Here is a 15,659-nt window from a genome sequence, read left to right as displayed (position 1 = left end):
TAAAAAATAATTTTTGAATTTCTCAAGTAAAGTAAACAGAGTTCAAAATTATTCACTGAATATTTTTGGTTGTGTAGCAGATTTTACGTTTTTATGAAGCCTATTTCATATTCTTGATTTAAAAAAAAATACCAGTGTATAGAATATATAAACGGATTTTTATTTTGATAAGTCGAAGCAAATTTGACCAATTTAAATTGATTTATTTAAAAAGATTTTAGTAATCTGCACAATATTTGTACTACAAAGTTTGGCTAATTGAATACCTTATATTAATTTTCATTTTGAGGAAATGCTTCCTTGATTCTACGGTAATACAATATATACATTATACTACTATTATTTATAGTGAAATTGAGATTTAAAGCTCAGAAACACCCATTAAAACTTGCCAATTGTTTACCACCTGCCAGTGTGGCCGTTCATCGTTCTCTCCGAATCGCCTAGTCGTCACTGTTCCCCAAAAGTGGACACAGGGGTGTGTTGCGGGGAGGGTCGTTCATTATCAGCCGGAACGTAAACAGCGTCGCTGCTTTTCACGCTTTCCGATAAAAATGTTTAAATCACACTGTGTTAATTAGAGTCCAAATCAAAATCAATGCGCCAGTAGACGCGAACGACTCGAGATCGTGTGCGCGTGAACGCGGATTAAGCAGCGCTTTTGACTAAAATAAAAATAAGTAGCAGTGTGCGGGAGAATCCGTGACCTGTGATTTTTGGCCGGTGAACGAATCACGAGCAAAGCGGATAAACAAAAGCCATAAAAAACAGATTCGCACGAGAATCGAAGAAGTCGTCTGTGCTCATAAATTACTATCCGGAAGTGGAAAAGTAGAGTTTCCCCAGGCGAACGGCGAACCAACCGCCATGGACGACGAGTTCAAGCTGTGCTGGAAGAACTTCCAGGACAACATAGCCAGCGGCTTCCAGAATCTGTACGACCGCGGCGACTTGGTGGACGTGACCCTCGCCTGCGACGGGAAGCTTCTCCAGGCCCACAAGATTGTGCTGGCCATCTGCAGCCCCTACTTCCAGGAGATCTTCACCACCAATCCCTGCCAGCATCCCATCAGTGAGTAGCCCCAGTCTCGGCCATCTGGTCATCTGATTGTCCAATTTAGCCAGCGACCGCTGTGTGCTAACTAAAAATGCAAAGATATACGGCGCGTCTTACATTGTTTGCATCGTGCATATGGATGACCCAAGTCGAGTCCACGCGACAACTTCCTCAATGAGCCGCCTATTCCCCACAAAGTAGCCAGTTTTGACGCCATACATGTGTACATTTCTAATAAAACATTGAGTTCCTACCTCTTCCCTTACAAATTGGTCGGCTAATGTCAGGGATTAGGGTCTTATACAAATACATGCTACATTGTCTTAAGTTTTCTTGGTCATTCCATTAATATGAAGCACACGGCGACTTCCCAAATTAGCAAGTTTTTACATTTTCCACAATCTATTTGCGTATTACATATGTTTACCTTTAATAGAACATTGAGTTACTCAATGAACCGAATCACCTATTCCCTTGCAAATTGATCAGCTAATATCAGAGAATGGGGTCTTATTCGAATATTTCTTACACTTCTGTTTTTCTTAGCCATTGAATACAAATGTATATGCTTAATGGAGAAGACAATGTGTCACCTATTCCTAGTCATATTGGTCTGTTAAAGCTGTATTATACGGATATTCTATCGCTAGTTGTTACATTGTCTTCGCTTTTCCTTGGCCTTGCCATACATATGAAGATTTCCAAAATAAGTAAACGAATCCTCCAGAAATCGGTCAGTTTATCACTGGGACAGAGGTGTCAGTTTATCGAGGAGCCCGCCCGTCAGCCTGTCTGTTCGTCACTCTTGTCAAATGCTTAGATATAAATCAACCTTTGTGTTTAATTCCATGACACATTGGGCGGTTATCAGCGCAGCTCCACCTCCAGTTCGTTTCCGAGTTCCAGTCGGAGTCCCATCCACGGTAGCACGTGAAGGGTCTGCTCCAGTGCGACAGTGGCACATCTATAAAACCACTTGACTTAGAGTCAAACTAGCCATAGTTTAGTATATTTTGGAATTTCCAAGTCCAGAAATTCCTTACTAATATGTAAGATAATGATGCATTTTTGTTCACCTATAAGTTCGTTGAATTAAATTTTAACTAAAATTCACCTAACTCAAATTTCATCAGAGTAATCAATTTATTTTAATACACCAAAATGTTCTTAAACGACAACTAAATAATTTATAATATTTATTTAATACTCAAATATTTTTAATAATTATTTAGAATTCAGAAATTTTTTTATTTCCCAATCCAAAGTCCAAGAACACAAGCTCAAGTTTATTACAAAGTGTTGTTATTTAACTTTAGCTTAAAGTTTCTTATCTACAGTTAGTGTTTCAATCATAGGAGTTCGACTGTAGGATGATTTTGCTGTCCGTAAATCTAAAGGCAAACAGCAGCAACCCACAAAGAATCGAGGTCTGGTGATAATCCTCCAGTGAGCCGGTTGCCGCCACGTTGTCTATGGCTATGTGGTAGCTGCAGGAGTCTTCTGCCTCCAGGGGCACACTCACATTGTTTACCCACGCCACGCACGGGAGTATGCACCGTGATAAGGTCCATGAGCCACCAGAGGCCCACTTTTGCGCTCGATCGGATCGGGGAGATTGGGTGCGTTGCTGACCTCATCAAATGTACTTCAAATGGACTCTAGAACGGTGGTGTTATATGGTATATGGATATGATATCGCCGAGCCGGGCGACCCTCCTGGTCGGTCCGTTCGATTTCGTTCGCGGACGTGTTGAACACGACTGCCTGCTGCACGGTGGCTTTATCTGATCAGGCGGTCATAAAAAATAAGGTTTTATCTTTTCAAGTAGCAGCAGAAAGGTGCTACCTACCCACCGAACGCTGCTACAAGAGGTATTTCCAAAGATAAAGAATATTAATATACCCTATAAATAACGCTGAACGCAAGCGGGGGCAAGTTATTAAATATAGACCAGCGAACAAGCCAAAGCCAACCAACAACAGTCATCGAGGTGCTAACAAGCCAAATGGCTCTGGTTGCTTTTGGTCTCGATGTTGCTTTATGTGTCTACCCATTGTCGGAGTGTAACACGCAGCGACAACAATAGTCTAAATATTTTTATCTTTTTATCGCGTTTAACAATCATTTATTGCCCAACTGAGCAACTGGGTCCCTGTACACCCCCTCCCCGTCCAACCACTCGAAGACTTTAGTTTTCGAGATATTGATTAGAGAGCTTCGCATGGCTGATATATGTACGTGTTTCCGCTGCTGCGGCCGTGTAAATCAATCCACTCCGTCCGGCCAAGTGGTTATATCGGCCCACCCGGCCCACAACCCAGTCACAGTCCCAATACAATGCTAATCCTCAAAAATTATCTATTTATTATTGGCATAAACAAGACGGACATCGTATGGGGGCAGTGTTTTATCAGCCTTGCGTTTAGTGCCAACCACTTTACCACTGGGTATCACTCTTGATCGTAAAATAAGATTTTGAACTTATTGCTCGTTAGATAACGCACTTAGACACCCGCAGCATGTGCCATGTGTGATATTGGGCCTCTCCAAGAACCAGGTCCAAGTCACTCCCCATCCCCATCCACATCCCCCTCGCTCGGTAACCATTGCCACTCCCGATTTGAAGTAGCCACGGCGATCGCATTTAGCCAGCGGTTGCTTACCAGCCATAAACGGTCCGGTTGGGGAAGATAATATAATATCGATCGGGGGACTTGTCGTAAATATTAAAAACCCTGTGTTATTAATATATTGCCGGATCGTGACTAAAGCAAAGACGTTGTGTTTTTTTTATTTTCGCTCCAGAGGGGGTAAACAATTTTTATGGAGGGATTCACTATTTTTTGCGCCAAATTAATCCATTTTTGACCATTTTGGACTTTGAGTTCAAACGGCGTAATCTTTAATTTGTTTGTTTCGAAGTTATAAGCTTGCTGTAGATTATCAAAAGTGCTTTAATTGCCATGAAACTACAGAATATCTAAGTGAATTGTGCCATGATCGAGGGGCAGTGATTTGTATAAGTAGGCATTTTTTGGTATTAAAAATAAAAAAACATTAAAATATTTGAATATTTTTCTTAGCAATTACATTTGTATTATAAATATAAAATGTTTAATTAGAATCATTTAAAATTTATTTTATTATAATCAAAAAATGGAAAAAAAAAAATTAATACCAATAAGTTTCTATTTCATTTTTTGCATATCGGAATAAATATATTTTGTACCTTTGTCCTAAAAAAACTATTTCTTTTGCTATGTTTAAAGCTAACTTGTCATTTTTAAATACAACTCAGAATTATCCAAGTAAAATTGTAACTTCGATATTTTCTATGTTTCTTCAGTTAAAAGAAGTACTAAAGATGCCACATTAGGAAAGTCTTTTTTATAATATAACGATTTATATTATAAGTTTAATGTAAGGGTAAAATTCAGGACAATTTTTTAAAGCCACTTAATGTGCGAATCTTTTTGTATTATCGAATTTATTAAAACCCTTCTACGGTTTCCGCTTCTGGCCTTACCCAATCGATTGAGCTGGTAGGTGTTTACGTTTAGGAAATGAGCACTTTATGGTCTCTTCATATTATATCAAACTTTGACTTTGAGCATATGAAATTTCATAAATGCTTTTATTGGCCATTTGTGTTGACAATTCGTAATTTATGGCCCGCCAGAAGCCAGTAGCCAGTAGTCGCAAATAGACGTGGCAATCGGCTAAGCTGGGCTAATCCCTGGTCATTTCGGCTTCTTGGAGACATTGGCAATAGATTTATTTTCGAAAAGAGTTGGGCGGGAAAGGGAGGTATCGGAATCTATAACCAGCTGGGTTGGCTGGGCCTGTCGCTGGGCTTCTTGGTTTTTATCAGGTTGTACTACTACCAGCACGACGATTCGATTCGACTACTCGACTATTATGGCGTTTGGAGATAACAAATATTTATGAATGTTCGTGCGACGACATTGTCAAAATGAAATGTCGTCAAGCCCGACGGCTCTACGACAGCGAACCTATTGGCGTTCTGATTCGATAAACATTTATCATAATTATAAAATAAAACTGTTTTCGAAATCGATCGCCTGCGATCCGATTGGTGGAAGCGTTTGGAGTGGGCGTGATCTTGTGAGCCCGAAACAAATCAAAAACGAGCCAAGGAAGATATCGCTGCAGTTCCCCAGCCCAGTCCCCCCATTCTGAAAACCCTCGATCTACTTACGGGCCACTCTGATATCAGCGGAGATCACTGCGGGTCAGGCGCCCATTTAATGCCCCTGGTGTATATGGCATACATTTAAGCAATGAACGATCGAGAAGCGATGATCTGGGCTCTGCGGAGATGCTCGATTCAGACTTTTGGGTACATTCGGTCTTCTTATCAGCAGCATACACGGATTTATCACGTTTCCGTGAACTTTAGACAGAGTTTATCTACAATCGGGGCTCATAAATGGTTTATTGATTCGAGAGAATGCCGTGTATGGATCTCTTTGTCTTGATCCACGGCCAGTCTTTATCTCCCGCGATGGGATGTATCTGTGTTTCGGAGCACGGAGAAGTAAGGCAAATAGTATTCAGTATTGACTGCTCCCTATATGTGATTCCGTATCTATCTGGCATCAACATCTATCGATGTGTGTACTGTACCCCTGGAGCAATATATTGCCCGGATTTTGATCTTTCGCCATGCGATCACTCGGTCGAATACGGACATTCCAAGGCGCAGATAGATAGATAGGCGAGACAAAACGATCCGTAATGACGACTACGGCAAATGATAGGGCACAATTGATGTCGGCGCACGGTCAGATTAAGCAACCGAGCTTGTCTGTTGCTGATCGGCGATTTAATATTGTATTTACATACAGCCGTACATTCGCGATTTATGTATGCCCGTTTGTGTAATAAAATTGTTATTGAGAACAAGAGATAATATTGTTTTTAACTAGATGTTGATGCTGCGAGGGAGAGGCACAGTGGGCAGGGGGGATGGAAGAGTGCTGATAAGGATCAGATTTAGATCAGCAAAGTTTAATAAATCGCTCGAAAGAAACGTTCAAGCCTAGTTCCTTGAAAAGGGTTAAGTACTAAAATTAATTTCTGATATTCTCTTTATTATTTGAACGCAAAATAATTTTATTTACTAGTTACAAAAAATATGATTAATAAAATGTTAGTTTAGAAATTATACGTTCTTAAACAAGTCTATCTGATGACTTATCATTTTAACATGACCCATTTGAATTTTATTTAAAAACTTATTGTAATCTCACGAAAATGCTTTCTTGACAATTGACTCCTCGATTTCTGTCTATTCCAAAACTAGGAGAACAATGTAATTAAATCCATCTCTAAAACAAATTTGAGAAGTCTCGTTGAAATACTTCCAAATGAAAAAAACCAATTTTATTACTCTCATGGTCCCCATTAAATATTAAAACTAATGTGGCCTGATCTCAAACCACCCTTGAGATAACAGATCCGCACCAACGTGAATGGAATCGTATTTGAATCCCGGACTATTCCACAGCTTCTTAGGCCGTGTCGAAAGCACGCCGATGATATGTCAGGCTACTTATTTTATAATTATTGTGTGCTACTGCGTTGCTGTTGTTGAGTTTATATTTAAGTTTTCAGATTTCTTATCATAGCTGCTTTTATGTATTGATTTAGTATTTCAGCGTTTCGATGATAACATCTCAACTACAAATTTGACCTCCTTTCGTACTGATGTTATTGTCGTTCCAAGTGTTTATGTAAACAAGCAATTACGTGGAATAATATTTTGGGAGGGAAAAATCATAAAAGGTGTTCTTAATCTGTCCAAACAAACAAAATTCCCCTAAAGAAAAGAAAGGCAATTAAAATATTCGTAAATATTTTGACTAAATCACTTTTGGTAATTTCAAAAATCCATTGGGGTTTACCCAAAGATCGAAACTGAGTATCTCTTTAGAAAATTTATTAAGACTTAAAAATCCCAAATGACCTAATAGTTTATGTCAAGCTTCCGGCATTAGATTATTAGTTCGAGGAAAGAAATATTTACATTAATTATTTTTTTTAATTGCCTTATCTCTTATAGTCATACTCAAAGATGTGAGCTTCAACATTATGATGGAGCTGCTGGAGTTCATGTACCAAGGAGTGGTAAATGTAAAGCACACGGAGCTGCAGTCTTTCATGAAGATTGGCCAACTGCTGCAGATCAAGGGTCTGGCCACCAATTCCAACTCATCGCCGGGATCGAGTGCCTCCGAGAAGTCCTCTAGTCAGCCTCCAGCAGAAGAATCAAACAACAGCAATACCAACAGCACCAACCATCACAACTCCAACTCTAATAGCAATAATAATAGCAAAACAGAAGCAGATCACAATGAGTCCAAGGGGCAGAGCAATGCGAGGACCACTTCGCCAGGCGGTGCCAGCAGAGCCTCCAGCGAAGCCAGCCACCTTTACACATCCCACAAACGTCCGATGCCTTCAGATTTCGGCAGCGATTCCCTGTCCATTTACTCGGGTAAGCAGTTGAGGCGCTCCCTCAAGGATCATGGATCCGGCGGAAGCGAAGGCGGAGGAGGCGAGAATGCGGATAGTGCAGCGGGAATGGACAATAGCCTGAATGCCGAGGAGTTTTTCATGCCACCCATTCCGCACATTACAATGGGAGAACCGCGTTACGATCTCGGAGGTCTGAAGCGCGAATCGGATGGTCACCATCATGGGCCTTCGTCGGGCGGCGGTGGCGGAAGTTCGGGCAGCGTGGGCAGCCTCACCTCCTCGGCCTCCTCCTCTGCGCCTATTCGAAATCCCTTCCCACCGGCCTTCAATCTGGACAACTACAACTTCTACAAGAGCGGCAACAACAGCGGGCCCAGCGGCAGTTCCAATAATTCCGGCGGCCCCGGAGGCATTAACAACAATGGATCCGTGAGTCTCGGCTCAGGCACTGAGTACCCCAACGAGCTGTACATGCCCAACGATTATTCCAAGAACTTTGCCAACCACATGGACATTCCCCAAAGTAGGTGGCCTTCATATACGTGCCTTTGGCACTCTTTGATCACTTTTCTGTTGCATGTAGCTTGGCACTCATTTTTATTTATTATTTTATTCGTTCTAAGATTGGGTTTTGATTTGCATCCATCATTCGGCTCACATAACATCATCATTCATCCCACGTACCCACTAGCCCACTGACCACATTGCATTTAACCAGGAATGGAACCGAATAGCACTTAACACAACACAGCCACGGTTGATTGTAGAGGGATATTTGCTGATTTAACTGGGTTAAAAGATTTAAGCAGAAGCACTTGAACTGAAGGTATAGTTAGATAAACAAAGATATCTCTGATTGCCCGCGGAATCCAGTTGTTCAATCGATCTGGCAGACTGGTAGGCTTCAAGGGGTTGCAATCGTTTTAGATTCTCATTCTTTTTCAAAAGTTATTAAAATACTAGTTGTTTTGCGGATAAAATCATTTAAAAAAGTTGTTGAAACAATTTAAAGGAAATATTTTATGGTTCACTGATTACTTGACAATTTGATTCCTTCTTAAACTGCATTTAAGACACCTTTAGTAGTGCCTCTTAGTTCTCACACATAACCATGTATCAAGATAGAACTACTTCAGTTATTTGCTTCATAAACCTAATTCTTCTAACGCCTTACAAACGCACAGTATCAAAAACACGCACACCCAATCACATTTTCCAAGAGGAGGAGGGGTATGACTCCTCCCCACTATTAAAAAGCTTGCCCCGCCCTTTTCCCTTGTAAATAAAACCTTTCGAGCGCTATACAGCGAAGAACTGACCACTAATGATCCACCATTGTCCGGAGCAGGCGGCAGCAACATGGTGATGCTGTCCACCACCTCGCTGCTGCACGGCAACTGCGTGTTCAACCGAAACAACACGGTGGCCACGCAGCAGGGCATGAAGACCTACTGGCTGTGCAAGTCGTACCGGATCAGCATGTGTCGGGCGAGGTGCATCACCCACCTGGGCAGGATCATCTCGGCCACGGGCGTTCACAACCATACACCTCATATGCGCGGCGGTCAGGGATCTTCGGCAGCTTCAACGTCTTCAGTTTCTGGGACACCTTCTGGCTCTGCTCCGATTCCCATCCAGGCGGGCTACTCTCTGACGGATGGTGGTGGCCACCTGGGCACGGACTTGCAGCATGGCAACCGAGTGAGCAACATGTTTGCCAATCAAACGCCTCCACCGCCTCCTCCGCCACCTCCACTGCCAGTGACATCGACGCCGCACCACCCGCATCATCATCACCACCTGGGACAGCCGCTGCCGAATCTCCTGGTGCAGCATCACCAGGCGCCGCCGCACATGGATCAGCATGGCGCCTCTGCAAACCTCATGCACAATCCGAATCTGATGCACCTGCAGACGCAGACGCACCACCAACAGCAACATCACCAACAACACTCGCCACACAATCCTCCTCCACCGCAGCACAATCTCGAACTGGGAGGTGGCTCGGGATCGGGAGCAGTGCTCCTCTCGCCGGCGCACCTTCAGCAGAGTCCGCAATCTAACCGCAGCAGCCACTCCCTGCAGGCCCAGAGTCCACCACCACAACCTGTGGAGGAGCAGCAGCAACAACACCAACAGCAGCAGCAAGAAGGAGCCACGGAGGGATCCACTGATCCCAGCACAGCGCACGTGATTAACTCAGTTACGATATCCCCGAACACCAGGCACAGCTTCAAGATGGAGAACATGTAAGGCTGTCGCCGGGGAATCCCCCTCGCCACACTGCCCCCGAAAACCGAGGAGTAATTTATTATTTTTGACTAGCTAGAGTTTGTAGTAGAAAATTGAATTTGATTCGAAAAGGAGAGAGAGAGTAACCAATGTAAATACCCTTACCGATGTGCATAATGTATTTGATAAACTATTGCGAAACGATAAACCAAAAAGTACTAATGGGCGCTGTGAAATGAATCCCAGATTAAGCTAACCAGAGTAATTTTGGATATGTTTCGTGGCCCTGTGCGTATATCAATGGGTATTCCAATGGCCAGCCACTAACCAAATAGAAATAGGTTTTATATTCATAAGATAGAATTAATTGCATTTTGGATCTGATATAATAAGATAGCAATATTTAACAGCATTTAATATTTAATGTGATGTATTGAACTTATAATATCAGGTCCAAAGGGATTTCTACTTTATATTACCACCTAGCAGGTAAGTACCCTGCATGACACACATAAACACACATAATTGGGCTCATTCGTGTATGTCCTGGCATTCAAAAGAAAACATTACCAACCGAGGGAGCAGCCTCAGACCCGAACCGATCCTCACCAGCCTTCTCGTCCTTCTAGTCGCACCCGGCGAGCACTGGTTCCAGGGCAAGCTGGAGTTCATGCTGAGCCAGCGGGGCAAGCCGCTGCTGGTCCACGACGGACACACCTTTGGCATCCAGTACGTGCGCAAGGACAAGAAGTACTGGCAGTGCAACCTCTCGCGCAAGTTCAACTGCAAGGCGCGCGTAACCACCACGGACACCGGCGAGATCATCGTCACCAACAATGAGCACTGCCACACGGAAATTCGCCAGCACCTGCGCAAGGACTACCAGCGCAACAAGGTGATGATGAACGCCCTGATCAACATGAGCACGACTCGACTGGCGGATATGCGGCGCCACAATATGGGCGGGGTGGTTTCCCTCCCAATGGTTCCGGAGATTCTGGCCCAGGGCTCGCCCATCCACGATATGGTCCAGAATCTGCACGAAATGGCGGCCAAGGCATCGGCGGAGCAGCAGCATCATCAGCAACAACAGCGGCAGCGGGCGCAGGATATGGAGGAGCCGCTCGACTGCGGACTCCGATCCTCGGCGGTGCTTGAGGAGATGGCACGCACTTTCATGGCCAACAACAAGCCCTCAATCGCCTTCCCGGGCAGCGAATCCGGCCACAGCCACGCCCACGATCCCAAAGAGGAGCCGTCGTGGAAGGAGAAGGGGGAGGGTGATGCTTAGGCTTACATTTAAATAGCAGGTCCAATGACAGTTAAGTACAAAACATGGAATGATTGCAATAATACTCAAATACACTAAAGACGGCGTGACCAAAACAATTCCAAAGAATTTAGTTAATACATAAGCGAACGTACAATCCACTAGAGCATTTCCATGAGTTTTTATATCGTTTTTATTATTGTACGTTGCGTTAGCTTTACACTGTAATAAATGTTGAATTTGAATAAACCTTTTTATATGAACTACATTAGATGTTTATCACGCGGCTCAGCTTCTGGATGCGGTTGAGCAGCAGATCGCCCTGCTTGATGGTGGCCTGGTACTGCCAGTTCTTGTTGTCCGGTCGATTGGTCTCCACGATGCCGCCTACGCGATCCACCTTGGCGTGCAGCCGTCCGGCGGCGATGAAGCGGGCCAGCTCCTGGTCGATGTAGTCCACGGTGACGCCGAAAGACTCGGCCATATACTGCAGGGTGAGGGAGCGGTACGACTCCAGCAGTTGGGTGTAGCCCAGGATGCGCATCTCGCGCACGTAGTAGCGGTAGTGGGGATGAATGAGGTAGTCCGAGCGCAGCTGCTTTTCTACGCCGGCCAAATGCACATAGAAGTTCTCGTACTGACAGTTGTATAGGGCGAAAAGGAACTGTTTGACATCGGGCAGGCCATGGAGCACTTCCTGGATCTCGGAGCCCTTGATCACCTTGTCGCGCAGCTCATTTCGCGGCAGGGCGATCATGGCCACGTAAACGGTATAGCGCACAAAGGTGGGGTAGTCCATCAGCTCGTAGGAGGTGAACGTGCTGACGGTGTCTAGAAAGAAGGTGGCCGCAGCTTTGAAGTCGCGCACCGCCACCGAGTAGACACCCTGGTAGACCTTCAGTCGGTTGCGTCGGTCCCAGTCGCCACCCTCCTCAATCAAATACTTGGCCTTGTCGATGTTGCGCGTAATGAGATCGTGATCGAGATAGAAAAGCCCCAAGCGGATCAAATGGAACACTATGTCGAGGCGGTGACCCAGCGATACGGTCTTTTCGTAGGTCTTGCGGAAGGCCGTCTCCGCCGCAGTCTTATCTCCAATGCGGCACAAGTACTCGGACTTCTTCAGGTTCGCCTCGCGCACCTCCATCTCACCCAGATTCTTTTCCGCGTCCTCGATGGCCGCGTCCAGCTGTTCCACCTCGACGCGGTTGTTCTCCTTCATGCGCGCCAGCAGATCTTTGTCCACGGCCCAGCCGAGTTCCGTGCAGATGTGCTCGTACCACGGAGCCATGTTCTCCGTGCGAATCGCCTCCAGAAGCTTCGCCTTCAGGGCCGCATCCTGCTTGTACTCCGCCAGGGTGAGCAGGAATTTGGTCTGGGCCAGCTCCAGGTTCGGGTTCTTCTCCAGACCCTGCTCCTCCAGGTTTTCGGCGGGCATTGTGATCGTATTTATGGATGTAGCCTTTGTTTGACACAGAGAAATTGTTAATTTTCCTTAACAAAATTGGATTTTGTTTTTGTCAAAGCCGCAAAGTCATGTACGACGTGAAGTTGGTTGTGCTGTGGCGTTGCCAGACTTGAGAGTAAGTTATCGATTGCTGTGGACTGTGAAATGCCCTTTTACACTGCCGCTAAAAATCATATTAATAAAAAAACTGTATTTTAAATAATTTGTTTGGCATTACAGTAAACACCACCGATTATAATTTTATAGCTTTTTTTTTTTGCTTTAAATGCTTAAGAGTGCTCCGTTCGGTAATAAAATATCTATCTATGTGTAATGAGTTCGTAAGTTGAGTTCTTAATTCAAGTTGAATTCTGCGAAAATGTTTTAAAGCAGCGATACGGCACTTAAACTAAAGTCCTTTTTTGACGATTAGCGTCTTTGAATTTTTATTGAAACTAAAATGTATAAATTTTCAGTTTTACTTCATTTGTAAGAAATAATTTCCTTCCACGACATATTTTCCCATACCGTGCATAATGGATCTAATTTAATAGCCTTTCAACGTTATTTTTTTCGACTTTCTTAGAAAAAGTTGTATTTAACCTATGCCCTTTATTTACAAAGCTATATTTACAATATAGTTTGTTAACAGTCGTTATAATCTGCAAAATATATGGGTTCAATATTAAAGCCGTGTCATAACCGCATAACGACATAACCGTGTGACCGTAAAACTTTCGGTACATATTCTTCCACGAACGGCCACACTAAAGGGGAGTGAAATTGATTTTCTGATAAAAATTTTCGCTTGGAGCTCGGTGCGAATCCTTTGGTGGCAAACTCCCCGTTCAGGTTAGAAAAAGGTGGATCGACTCAGAGTAACCAGCAGAAAGCGCACAAGATGATCGGCGGCCTGTTCGTCTACAACCACAAGGGCGAGGTTCTAATCTCGCGAGTTTACCGCGACGACATCGGTCGCAATGCCGTGGACGCCTTTCGAGTCAACGTCATCCACGCCCGCCAGCAAGTCCGTTCGCCAGTGACCAACATAGCGCGGACCAGCTTCTTCCACATCAAGGTGGGTGTTCCAAGTCGCAATCCTATTCCCTATCCCTCTTATCGCTTAATCTCTTCCCACAGCGGGCCAACATTTGGCTGGCGGCTGTGACCAAGCAAAATGTAAACGCAGCCATGGTGTTCGAGTTCCTGCTGAAGATCATCGAGGTGATGCAGTCGTACTTCGGCAAGATTTCCGAGGAGAACATCAAGAACAACTTTGTGCTCATCTACGAGCTGCTCGACGAAATTCTGGACTTTGGCTACCCGCAGAACACGGACTCCGGTACCCTAAAGACTTTCATCACGCAGCAGGGCATCAAGTCGGCCACCAAGGAGGAGCAGATGCAGATCACCTCGCAGGTCACCGGCCAGATTGGCTGGCGTCGCGAGGGCATCAAGTACCGGCGCAACGAGCTCTTCTTGGACGTCCTGGAGTATGTGAACCTGCTGATGAGTCCGCAGGGTCAGGTTCTGTCCGCCCATGTGGCGGGCAAGGTAGTGATGAAGTCGTATTTGTCGGGTAAGTTGAGATAATCCATATAAAAACGAGTTCCGTTAACAATGCTGCTTCACAGGCATGCCCGAGTGCAAGTTCGGGATCAACGACAAGATCGTTATGGAGTCCAAGGGACGCGGCCTCTCCGGAAACTCCGAGGCGGAAACCTCACGCTCCGGCAAACCCGTTGTGGTCATCGATGACTGCCAGTTCCATCAGTGTGTCAAGCTAAGCAAATTCGAGACGGAGCACTCGATCAGCTTCATCCCGCCGGACGGAGAGTTTGAGCTGATGCGCTACCGCACCACCAAAGACATTTCGCTGCCATTCCGAGTCATTCCGCTGGTTCGCGAGGTGGGACGCACCAAGATGGAGGTCAAGGTGGTGCTTAAATCGAACTTTAAGCCCTCGCTGCTGGGCCAGAAGATAGAGGTTAAGATTCCCACACCGCTGAATACGTCGGGAGTGCAATTGATCTGCCTGAAGGGCAAGGCCAAGTACAAGGCCTCGGAGAACGCGATCGTGTGGAAGATCAAGCGCATGGCGGGCATGAAGGAGACGCAGCTCTCGGCTGAGATCGAGCTGCTCGAGACGGACACCAAGAAGAAGTGGACACGGCCGCCCATCTCTATGAACTTCGAGGTGCCGTTCGCGCCATCCGGCTTTAAGGTGCGCTACCTCAAGGTGTTTGAGCCCAAGCTGAACTACTCCGACCACGACGTGGTCAAGTGGGTACGTTATATCGGACGTAGCGGACTCTACGAGACGCGCTGCTAGGGCGGCCAACCATCGCCATCACGGAGCAAGAGTATCACAGTTGAATTTAACGAAACGAATGGAGAACGTGTTACCGCATCTATTGGTATTTCCTCAATCAAATTGAACCAGCAGTTAATGTATTCCAAGATTAGTTCCAGCAAGTCCGGAGGATGCCCGAGTAGCGGGTCCACCCCGGACACCATATGCCGTATACCGCACACACGGCCTCCGCGAGCACTGGTTATGCGGGCGGGGCGTGTTCCCTATAGACATACCACTAGGTACTATTATTTACCCCTACTATGTAATTGTAAACTATGTTGTTTTTATATGCGTCGCGGGACGCCTCTCAAATCTCACGCTCACGTTTTCACAACTCTAATTATTATTTGTATTATCGTATTATAAATATATATATTAATCATTATTTTCATTGTGCAAAGAACAAAGGCGATAAATGCAACTAAGCGTATTTAATAGACCAAAACTCTCTGTCAGCGCTATCAATATTGATATTCAAGTGTTAATAATATTCGAATTGTTTAATAAATTAGCATGATATATACTAAATTGAAGTTTTGTTCTTTGGTGGTATGCTCAGTTCCTACTTTCTATAGGACTTTCATAATATCGTACTGATAGATTGATGGCCTAAGGTAATAAATCGAAAAGGTACCATTACACCCTCATAAATGAACAATATATGACTTTATGATACCTTCAAGTGCTGTCTTTGATATCAGGTGTGCACATTGGTTCAAACTCAACTCGTTTTTAAATTCTTTGGGACATAATTAAATATGAAATTGTATCATTCCCAAAGAAGTAAAAACTAGT

General features: G+C 44.6%; 3 protein-coding genes across 5 annotated transcripts; 2 read left to right on the top strand and 1 right to left on the bottom strand.

Moving 5' to 3' along the window:
* The first annotated feature begins 491 nt into the window (after positions 1 to 491).
* Positions 492 to 11,329, top strand: LOC108048045 (protein abrupt). Of its 3 annotated transcripts, none has more exons than XM_017128508.2 (3): positions 492 to 1,072; positions 7,144 to 8,082; positions 8,908 to 10,378. In XM_017128508.2, the coding sequence occupies exons 1-3, from the start codon at positions 868 to 870 to the stop codon at positions 9,810 to 9,812; spliced, it is 2,049 nt and encodes a 682-aa protein (XP_016983997.1). In that variant the 5' UTR covers positions 492 to 867; the 3' UTR covers positions 9,813 to 10,378. The 3 variants fall into 3 exon arrangements, with proteins under 3 accessions (XP_016983997.1, XP_016983998.1, XP_016983999.1); XM_017128509.2 differs by lacking the exon at positions 8,908 to 10,378 and adding an exon at positions 10,421 to 11,329 and having other exon boundaries at positions 494 to 1,072; XM_017128510.2 differs by lacking the exon at positions 8,908 to 10,378 and adding an exon at positions 8,183 to 8,895 and having other exon boundaries at positions 496 to 1,072.
* LOC108048046 (26S proteasome non-ATPase regulatory subunit 6) lies at positions 11,237 to 12,621 on the bottom strand. Its single transcript, XM_017128511.1, has one exon. The coding sequence runs from the start codon at positions 12,497 to 12,499 to the stop codon at positions 11,330 to 11,332; it is 1,170 nt and encodes a 389-aa protein (XP_016984000.1). The 5' UTR covers positions 12,500 to 12,621; the 3' UTR covers positions 11,237 to 11,329.
* Positions 12,622 to 13,246: 625 nt separating this feature from the next.
* On the top strand, positions 13,247 to 15,392 carry LOC108048062 (AP-2 complex subunit mu). The gene is made up of 3 exons (XM_017128526.2): positions 13,247 to 13,586; positions 13,649 to 14,087; positions 14,143 to 15,392. Exons 1-3 carry the CDS (start codon positions 13,410 to 13,412, stop codon positions 14,838 to 14,840), a joined length of 1,314 nt encoding a protein of 437 aa, XP_016984015.1. The 5' UTR covers positions 13,247 to 13,409; the 3' UTR covers positions 14,841 to 15,392.
* Positions 15,393 to 15,659: the final 267 nt, after the last annotated feature.

The sequence above is a fragment of the Drosophila rhopaloa genome, unplaced genomic scaffold (assembly GCF_018152115.1).
Source record: "Drosophila rhopaloa isolate 14029-0021.01 unplaced genomic scaffold, ASM1815211v1 contig_167, whole genome shotgun sequence".
Lineage (NCBI taxonomy): Eukaryota > Metazoa > Arthropoda > Insecta > Diptera > Drosophilidae > Drosophila > Drosophila rhopaloa.
This window is presented reverse-complemented; position numbering and strand designations above follow the sequence as displayed.

Excerpts from the sequence above, each read along its gene's own strand:
- LOC108048045 (XM_017128508.2), top strand. The coding sequence starts at position 868 with ATGGACGACGAGTTCAAGCTGTGCTGGAAGAACTTCCAGGACAACATA. Across the intron at positions 1,073-7,143 it reads TCCCTGCCAGCATCCCATCA|TCATACTCAAAGATGTGAGC; the intron begins GTGAGTAGCCCC and ends TATCTCTTATAG. Across the intron at positions 8,083-8,907 it reads CCACATGGACATTCCCCAAA|GCGGCAGCAACATGGTGATG; the intron begins GTAGGTGGCCTT and ends TGTCCGGAGCAG.
- LOC108048046 (XM_017128511.1), bottom strand. The coding sequence starts at position 12,499 with ATGCCCGCCGAAAACCTGGAGGAGCAGGGTCTGGAGAAGAACCCGAAC.
- LOC108048062 (XM_017128526.2), top strand. The coding sequence starts at position 13,410 with ATGATCGGCGGCCTGTTCGTCTACAACCACAAGGGCGAGGTTCTAATC. Across the intron at positions 13,587-13,648 it reads CCAGCTTCTTCCACATCAAG|CGGGCCAACATTTGGCTGGC; the intron begins GTGGGTGTTCCA and ends CTCTTCCCACAG. Across the intron at positions 14,088-14,142 it reads GATGAAGTCGTATTTGTCGG|GCATGCCCGAGTGCAAGTTC; the intron begins GTAAGTTGAGAT and ends GCTGCTTCACAG.